The following is a 10,493-nucleotide window of genomic DNA, read 5'->3' as shown; positions in this document are numbered from 1 at the left end:
TACAAGTGCGACAGAGAGGCAACACGTCGATCGTGGTTCGCGGTAGGCCTCCTGAATCAAATACATAGCCCAAATAGCGCCGTCGAAACTAGGTACGTTTATAAAATGAGTAAGTAAATGTGTCAGTTTTTATTTTTTTCTCAGGTTTCGATTGATATGAAAATTGGTAGGTTTAGGCTTCCCATTCTGATCAGAATAAACACGAAATCTCAATTAAGGACAAAAAATATGTATGTAATTTTCCTTTTATTTACGGAAATTCTATACGTTTTCGCTAGAATATTTTTGAGGACACGGTGGCGCTCGAGTTGTACAGATAACGGAACTCTATATATCCAAAAACTTAAATCAAAATCTGAGAAAAAAAAAACGAAAACAACATTAAATATGGTCTATATTTAATGTTGTTTTCGTTTTGTATGAAAAAAGCGATATTATTGTTTGTCCTTGTCACATTCTCAGAATTTTTTAAATTCCCCACTTTAAATTGAGCAAGATGATTGGTCGGATTATTTGTTACCCACCATATCCGACCAATCATCATGCTGTGTTGCGTATGTTCTGTCCCTCACGGACGCACGCGTATAGCACATCTGTAGGATCCTACCATCTATGGCTCTGCACATCTACAAATGCATAAAATCATAAGTATCACACTTTAACACACATACAAATTCAGTAATACACATTTGTTTTAAACATATATTGAGATACACTATGATAAAATATTCCAAGTTCGTTTTCGTCCCATTGTCATAAAAACCGTCCCTTTTCAGATTACACACCGTCCGAAATTGGAGTTATGCGCTGGCAACACTGATAGATCATGTCATACGTCATACCACATTTTTAACGTATTTAACCGGGCAGCTAAGTAACGGAGTCCTGCGAATTTTGGGAGCTTAAAAATATAAAAATGGATACTAAAATTACTAGGTTGGCATCACAATCGAAGCCTACCTACCTACCTACCTACCTACCTACCTTTCCGTAACAGGTACTTGACCTTGAGGTATGTTATAAACCACTGTAATATTAAAGACGATGTTTCCCAGCTTATTATCTCAAACATGAATACCATTACCATGTTTCTGTCCATGTTTGAGAAAATAACAAGGATAACAAAAATAAGGCAGCTCTTTCTGATGAATAAAAGTTATGCAAGTAGCGTCGTACGTGCGATTTCCGCCTCAGTCTTGATATGGCGCCACAATAGTAACCGGCGCGAACTGGATTCGAAGCGGTAATTCATTTATTGGTGTTGATTGATTACAGCCAATGCTTGTTCCTCGGAGTCGACCTTTGATTGCTAGTTGATGTCTGTACCACAGAGCATAACAATAGAAAATAGGTAGTTAGGTATGTTTGTCATGTGAGATCTATCGCTTTAGGATGATGGTGAGATGTTTCAGAGATCGGAAAGGGTGTATATTACGCCTGCTTTTAAGGATTGTGTACTTTTTATTTGATTTTTTTCATTACTCGCATCTGGTCGCGAGTAATTACAAAAGGAGTAAGAAGGTGAAACGTAGTAACAATCAAACAAAATAGAGATTAAAATAGCATCATTTATTTTACCACTTCCAATCCTCTATTCAACTCTGAAAGAAATTCACTTAAATTTATGTTCTGGGTTTTCATTCGTTTATTATACGCTTTCAGTGTGATATATATACGCAGCCTGATCAGTAATTTTAGTGCATAGATCTTCGGGAAGCACTTGCAAGGTGGATCTGGAAAAGGTATGGTTCTCAGATTGGTAAAAGCTTGGGACCCGGGATGGTCAGGAGTCGACCAAACACCTTTATTGAAGACCTGTGTAAAAGCAAGCTCGAGCTGCTCGATATACCGAATAAATGGGTAAGTCAACAATTTAAGTTTGCCGTAAAACGGTGCTTTTTTGTTGTAAACGTCGTATACTTTAGTTTTCGCCAAATCTGGTAATGTGGAGACGTAATAATCAAGCATATTGCAATTATGCGCCTTTTGGCATTTGTAAAATATGTAACTGGCTACATAAATAGTCGGATGATCTTCGGGTAATTGCATTCGATAGTCAGTCTCTCCTTGTCCTAACAATATCAGTGACCTACTTGGAATATCTGTTATTTTATTTATTTCCAATCGGGTCGCATCTTCAAAATACTTCTGGAAAGCACTTGGTCTGTTCGAAAGCGGTGACTTAGTCAGAATATACTTAACAAATTGTTTGGAAAAGTTTCTACTAAACTTAATAGCAGAAGGCTTAATAGCTTCCTTCGTTTCGCGTTTAGAAGATACAGCTCTTACTAAATCTGCAAACTTGTCTAAAGGCTCTAAATTTAATCGTTCCGTCAGCAAACGCTTATGTCCAAGCTTATTTAAATCTTGTGCGATAGATATAACCGAATTAATTGTTATCTGTACATCCGGAAATGTTGTACGATGGTTATGCGGTATTTCTTTTTTACCTCTTTTCGTTTTCTGTGTCTCTTTTTTGTGTTCAGCTAACTTCCATTGTAAGTTACTAAAAACATTTAAAGCTTCTTGGAGAAATTTCATCTGAGATTCATTTGAACCGAGAGCGCGTTTGTAAATATTGTCATTATCGTATGTGCTCGAGTTCAGAACATCAAATAGGTTGTTTAAAAACAAGCAGAAGTCGGCAGTCTCTCTAGCTTCCTCGGGTAGCTCTTTTGTATCTACGTAGGCATGTATAGCAGTTGACACAGTGTTACTGAAGATTTCTGCCGCATACTTAACCGTAGCCATCTTCGTTACATTATGGAGCGTTACGTGCCCGCTTATTATTTTTGGAATAATTTTATGTGTCTTCTTGCTTTCCAGTTGAAACAATGACTCAATATATTGCCATGAAAACCTTTTATTATTATAACTTATGTCTTTTGAACCCAAATTAGTCCTTACATAATTTAACAACTGCGGAAAATCAACAATGTAATATATTTTCTTGTTATTTACCACAAAATAGTGTTTCTTTGGCGTTATGCCTTTTATTTCGGTCGCAAATTTTTTAACACCGCTTCCTTGGTTGGTAACTAAGGCCATAACTTCGAATCCAATGTCTAAAAGGCTAGTGATAATTCCGTCTACCCAAGATTCGAGTTGCGCGACATGCTTAATACCGCCTAGCAAGCAGTAGGTGACGGGCTGGTCCCACTTGACCAGGATACTCCGCAGCATGACCACGTACGCCATACGAGCCAACTCATCAGTCTTTATTCCGTTTATTTCCTGAAGACCTACTAATTCGTCATTCGATATGTCATAGTACATATTATTCTTTAAATTAACGGTTTCTATGCAAACTGTGCAGTATTTCGCTTTGTCAGGAAATGATTTCAATTTCGAAGATATGCAATCCAAAATTCGATTGTCTAGCTTTGGAGTTAGCTTCAATTTAATTTGTCTAAAAATCTTTTCGCTCGGCAGATTTAATGCTTCTCTTATGAAATAATAGATTTGTGGATTCAAAAGATACAAATTTAACGCATAAAATAAGAATTCCTTACTACTTCTATCTTTATCGACTATAGTTTGCTCCTTCATTAATTTACACATGTTTCTAGTAAGCTCGTCTTGCAATCCAAGTGGGACATCATTTTGAGGCTGTTCATCATCTTTAAATTCTAAAACCTTTTGATTGTCTGGTGGGTCAAGAGTGACGTTTCCCCAATTAAATGAAGATTTATCTGTTTGGGTGCGTGTTGGTGTATCAGTTAATGTTGTTTCTGGGAGGTGCCGGCTAGGTAAAGCGCCGGGTAAAAGAAGGCTGGTACATTTTAGGTCTTCATCCTCGAAATGTGACGAGCAGACGTAGAAACTTTTAGGGTGTATGCGAGCTTGAATTATCAAATCATATCTACCTATAACTTTTAGCCACTCATGTTGTCTGTAACAAAGAAAATAGTTCCATTGATTTTTTAGGAAATACCGTTAAATCAAGGTAGGGGAAATACAGTCAAAATGACACAGTGGGCTTATTTCCAAATTGGCGGGCTGTCTGCCATTCTGCCTTTTGCAACCTGCCTTATAATAATTCCATTGAACTTTAATTCCGTTCTAAATTCTAAACCCGGTGAAAGCTGGTAACGATGTAAAAATTGTCGCTCGTGCTTCATGTGCTGATGTTCAAGGAGACCAAACAATTTTTTTTGTAAACTATATCCTTAGAATTTTAATATACCATTATGTCCATGCTTAGTGTATCACTTTACCCATACCATATGGACAAAATGGTTTTTTTCCATTCCTGTATATTTTTCTGAATATATCCTTTAATATTGTTTCTATTCAATTAAAAGGCTGTGGCCAAAATGGTTTTTTTTTTCACTCCTGTACACTTTTCTGAATATATCCTGTAATATTATTTATATTCAATTAAAAGGCTGTGTTAATGTTAGTCAATAAACCTATCATCAGTATTAATAACTGAAATTAATTATAATTACTTTTAATAATGAGATACGGTTCAAAAACAAAACAGCCTGTCATTTTGTTCGTACTTCCCCTCTATTTGGGTACAAACCGCAGCATAAGTTGCTAAGCGGGCGAGGTTCTTACTCTTCTTACGCTCTTAGCCTCTTAAAAAATTATTTTTGAACTCTGATTATTTATACTACCTAACCTATTAAGAAAATTTCTGCTGCTGGTATCTGCCTAAAATCACGCATATCAGCTAAAATACAATTTATATATGTACTTAATTTAAAACTATAGAATATTAAACCCAAAACAGCAAAGGTTAATTATATAAAAAGCAAGCTTAAGCAAAGACTACCTAAAGAAAAAATATTAAACTTAAACTTTACGGTTATACGTCCATGATAGCAACAATACAATAAAATTATTCAAAAATTACAGAAAGTTTGAAAAATTTATGCGCGAAAAGCTAGGTTAGGCAATAGGCAGGCTATTCAAAGAAACAGGGAGAGTAGGTAACTAATAAAATATTAGTAATTTGCTTTTTTCCAAATTTTAGAATATCTATAGTCTATAGTTAAGCGTTATTATTAGGTAAGCATTTTATTTGCATGCTGTCATAAAAGTATTAGTTACCCAGAAAGCACATTTACCTAACTAATTAAAATTTATAATTCAGAATAAAATTTGTTTTTATATTAATTAATAATTACCATGGATGTTACCTACTTAATCTAAATATAGTTTTCAAAGATGATGGAACTTATACATAGATATCAACAAATAAACAAAACTTATAAAGTAGTATACCTACCTCGATACTACACAGTGTGTAAATTCGATACGGGTGAATATTTAGACGGCGGTTAGCATTTGACCTAAGAAGTATATCGAGATAAATTTTACTTATAAATACAATGTAAATATTTACCATATATAATAATTTAACCGGCAACGAAAGGCAGCACACGTTGGCAACACACAAGTAGGGTTCAGAACCGGGAAATCCCGGTCTCGAAAGTACCGGGAATTCCCGGTTCTTTTGTCAGTAAAATGGAACCGGGAAACCAAATTTGATTCCCGGTTCTTTCGGTACTTTCGGGAATTTTATTTTTATTAAGCGATTCACACTACTATTTACTTATTTACTCTTACTTTAATTTTCCACACTTTCTACTATTCAAACATTCAAAACTAACGTGAATAATTCAGCGTTAAAATAAATAACGCGCGAAATTAATGGTGTGCTCGATATTACCAATAACTACCTACACTCGCTCGCTGTTGGCGAAAAAGGCGATGAGTTAAATGCTGAGCTTGCAAAGGCTGTTAGTGAAAAACGCGTTAGATCTTCTGCTCATGAAGATCTCTTTACGAATGTTAGGATTGAAATGGCTCTCTTTGAGAATGGAGGAGATCGTGGGCGTTACTTGTCTCAGGCATATGACCATCTATTAACGATTCCGCCAACCAGTGTTGAGCCAGAAAGAGTTTTCTCTTCGGCAGGTTTGTTATGCAACAAAATAAGATCTCGTTTGAGTGACAAAAGTCTAGATGCACTGTTGTTTTTAAGGTCCTATTATAGAGAAGAGAGAGCTAAAAGCTCTTAAAAAGCTAAACTTTGGTTACGCCATATTTTATGAATAGGTAGGTACTCGGAAAGAGATATTATTTTTAAATATTTTTTGGTAAAAAAGTTTAATTTTGTTTTCTTTGAAAAATGTTTAAGATATTTATAAATATTTAAGGAATCTCAGGTGACTGGCTAATTTTTACCATTTTATTGACAGTTAACACTTACTTAAGAACCTAACAAAAACACTGTGATTGATTATAGTCTGATTTATATATAATAACTTACTACTAGGTATGAGAATAGAAAATAGTTTAATTTTGTTGCTTTTGAAAAATGTTTAAGATAATTCTAAATGTTTAAGGAATTTAAAATGACTACCTAATTTTGACCATTTTATTGACAGTAAATACTTAAGATCCTAAGAATAACACTGTGATTGACAATAGTCTGATTTATACATAATTACTTACTACTAGGTATGAGAATAGAAAATAGTTTAATTTTGTTTTCTTTAAAAATGTTTAAGATAATTCTAAATGTTAAGGAATCTAAGATGACTGCCTTATTTTTACCCTTTAATTGAGAGTAAATACTTACTTTAGTACCTAACAATAACATAACACTATGATTAATTATAGTCTGATTTATATATAATTACCTATTACTAGGTATGAGAACAGAAAATAGAAGAAAAAATTTCGAATTAAAGTTACTTGAATACAGAATTTTAGTTTACTTTTGAAGCATAACCCTTGTTTTCTATGACAAAAACTAGCAAGAACCGAAAATACCGAAAAAACCGGGAAATCCCGGTTCCGTAATACAAAAGTACCGAAATTCCCGGTTCTCAAAAAGAATACCGGTTCCGAAAACACTACACACAAGTCACATACGTTACAAGATACGAGATTTTTAAAGTAATTGTCAACGCTTACGCTATTGACGGCAGTTAAAGCTCGTATCTCGTAGTGTTATGTCTCGTAATTCGTAATGTTTGCAGTAAATAAAAAAATATAATAAAAAAACTTCATAACTAATGATTACATGGATAAATTCTACTTACCTATATCTGGTTTAATTTATCTCCCGTATTGGATTTACACACTGTAGGTACAAGAAACTAGTGATACCTTATTCACTTTATCTAGCGTGAACAAGCATTACTATTGTTACTTACCAACGCAACGCTCTTGTTTGCAGGTAGTTATAATAAAACAAATAATAGTTATTGTAAAAACTCTTACCTAGACACCTCTGTAGGGAGTGGATTAAATGTACATTCCGGATTCGATAAATTCGTCTTCTGACATCCGGAGACGCAACAGCATTTCCTACTCATGCTTGTGGATATTGCTCACATTTGAATTCGAAAAACCGAGCGTGCACCCCTATCTAAAGCTTGTTACCCACTGCTTATGATCCGCCGGCGGGCAGCGGGCGGAGGGGATTTACCACAGAGTAGGTAATAAAAAATGTTTGCAGTGAGCTTGATGTATAGTCGCGTAACGCGTTCGCATTTATTTTTTATGAACTCCCATAGAATGGGATGAGGGTTTGTCTTTTTTCTATGGGATGAGGATTGACATATCTGTTCAACTTTTTTGAACTGTATAAACAATAGCCATGAACTATGACTTTGTGTGCCATTTTTATATTAAGGGATATATGAAATCGATATAAAGTAGGGCGGATACTTAACGGCAAAAACACATTAATATTAATGGACCAAAACTTAATTAAATAGCTAATCGCAGCGGTCAGTAACCTTAAACTAATATTTTAGCAGTTACAGGAAATTTCCAAACTCATGACACGGATAAATAACCCTATCAGTGTGATTAATTCTTCAAGATCAATATCTAATACAACCTTGACCCCTGGCCGTCCAAGTAGCAAGCAAGGTCAAAGCTATTTTTGTACACCTAATATGTATGTACATATGTAGATAAATTACTCATTTACGTCATCTTATGAATGCCAAGACCGTAAACCAACACTAACATTAGTAATAGGTACAATAATTAATTAGGTAACTGTTGAAAAAAAAAGTTAGACAATATTTCATTTACAATCCCTAGTAGAGGTTGAGAAGGTTGTCTGGAAGCGATCGCTTTTTAGCGATAAGACCGCCTGTTGTTTAGAGTCAAGATAAGTTGGCAGCGATTGTGATAGCCCATATTCATAGAAGTTTAACGTTTAAAATAACACCTACACTGTCTGGGCTGTTAAAATCGCTGCCAACTTATCTTGGTCTGTCTCTATCTCTGTTTGTGTTTCAGTTTTCTTTTGTATTGTTTTCTTTTATTGAGTGCATACCCCAATAAAGAGTATTTGTATTGTATTGTGTTATGTTATATTGTATTGTATAGTACTTTTTGTTCTAGTAGGGCTGGGAAAGGACATAGGGTAGTTTAGGGCGGGGTAGGGTCATTATCATTCCAAACAAAGTTGCGGGCAAAAGCTAACCTAACTCTGTGTGTCAGTCTGTCTGTTACCTCTTGATGCTTAAACCGCGGAACTGACTTACAAGGAAGGGTACCCAACTGTCCGACTCCGATTTGATTCATTTTGATATATGTTATAGAGTAGTCTAAAATAACGGACACGTATTTTTTGTTTAGCTGCCCAAACTCAACCTATTGGGAGAAATTGTCCTCCAAAGTACTAAAAAGTTACTAAATCTTCTAACTCCTATAGAAAGTGATGCTCAAGCAACTTGCTAGTTAATGGCTGGTTTGAGTATATGTTTGAAAGCAGCAAAAAATAATGAGCACGTGTTTTGTTATATCGGCTAAAACTCATTTTTTCCTAAAAAAATCGACATTCGAAGTTTTATAATATCTTATCACTATAGTTACACATAAAGACGGGTGTTTTTTAGGAAAACTTGAGTTTAAGCAGATATAACAAAACACGAGTACATTATTTTTTCCTGCTCTCAAACATATACTCAAACAAGCCATTAACTAGCAAGTTGCTTGAGCATAACTTTCTATAGGAGTTAGAAGATTTAGTAACTTTTTAGTACTTTGGAGGACAATTTCTCCCAATAGGTTGAGTTTGGGCAGCTAAAAAAAAAACGTGTCCGTTATTTTAGACTACTCTATAACATATATCAAAATGAATCAAATCGGATTCGGACAGTTGGGTACCCTTCCTTGTTAGATGATATGTTGTATGGACATAGTTTGAGGCCCGGGGAAGGTCATAGGGTAGCTTTTATTCATTAACATCATCATCATCAATCCACGCATACGAAGGCTTAGCTTGGAAGCATGACATACTGAAATTCTTCAAAAGTAATAATTTTATTCATGTTCTTCTGTTTGGTTGCTGTAACTACTTAGTTGAGTGAGTGTAATAGGATGAGTGTAATTGAATTATTTTATATTTGTTACACTGAATGCTAAAGGAATCCGTAAAGGTGCGATACAAATACAGCCTTACTCCTTTCCCATGTTTTAACTAATGGAGGAGCGGACAAGCGGCAATCCAATTCCAAAAAATCCCTCTTGGTGGATGTTATTCATTGTTATTTTATTTTATAATTAATTATATAGTAAAGTAAGATTTTAGGGTACAAATGAGTACAAGCCATATATATACACTACAGAGGTATACACTGAGCAGTCAATATCAAATTAATGAAAGACTAGATTTTTGTAATTAAAATGCTAACTGCTTAAGGTTATGTTCACAAAACCGGTAAGTAACGTACTTATAAAAGCGTGCTAGTCCATAGTTAACAATTTAATCACCATATGACTTGGGCTGTGTCGATTCTTGTTATCTTTTTATAACCTCCAGCAAACATATTTGCTCAAGTGTATATGACACTTTATTACTCTCGTGGTGGCAGCTAAGGCATTATTTCGTAGGTAATTTATTATGCGTTATTATCTACAAACGTAAATTACATTATATGTGCTCTAATTATTGTACATTATGGTCACTGAAAGATTCATAGCAAAAGTTGGAGCAGCGACGAACTGGCGGATATTGGATTAGGTTTTTATGTTGAGATTATTTTTGAGATATATTTTATTCAATATAGATTATAAAGATTTAATTTTTAAAGAGCCTATCAGTTTGCCTATGCAGTTTACCTGATAGGTAGTTCTTTATATATACCTAGATTAAAAACGTAATATAACGACTCAAACAATTACTCAGAGGTACGTAAAATCCATGATGCAAGTTTTTCCACTCTTCCTAATTAAGGAAAAAGATACACGAAAATATGATGCAATTAACTAATCCATTATGATAACTTTCTGTGCTGTCTCGGTGACTAATAAGAAGAAGTACCTATATGTGAGGACTTCCCATCCTCATTAGGACTATCTTTTGGGATTTTGGGACAGTTATCAGGAATCACGCTATGCCAGGACTCTAGGTACTATAAAACGGGAAGCACCCAACTATATTGTACCATCCTCTGTCTTAACTTTGTCAAGCCACAACTAAGGGGATAATCGAGAGCACAGGGGTCTAA

General features: G+C 34.7%; 1 protein-coding gene across 1 annotated transcript; it reads right to left on the bottom strand.

The window, feature by feature from the left end:
- Window positions 1-1,550: 1,550 nt before the first annotated feature.
- On the bottom strand, window positions 1,551-8,386 carry LOC133525761 (uncharacterized). Its single transcript, XM_061862142.1, has 2 exons — window positions 7,243-8,386; window positions 1,551-3,892 (listed from the first exon to the last, which is right to left on the bottom strand). The coding sequence occupies exons 1-2, from the start codon at window positions 7,335-7,337 to the stop codon at window positions 1,570-1,572; spliced, it is 2,418 nt and encodes an 805-aa protein (XP_061718126.1). The 5' UTR covers window positions 7,338-8,386; the 3' UTR covers window positions 1,551-1,569.
- Between the last annotated feature and the right edge of the window lie 2,107 nt (window positions 8,387-10,493).

This window comes from Cydia pomonella, chromosome 15 (genome assembly GCF_033807575.1).
Source record: "Cydia pomonella isolate Wapato2018A chromosome 15, ilCydPomo1, whole genome shotgun sequence".
Lineage (NCBI taxonomy): Eukaryota > Metazoa > Arthropoda > Insecta > Lepidoptera > Tortricidae > Cydia > Cydia pomonella.
Note: the sequence above shows the minus strand (reverse complement) of the source record. Positions and strands in the feature narration are given on the sequence as shown.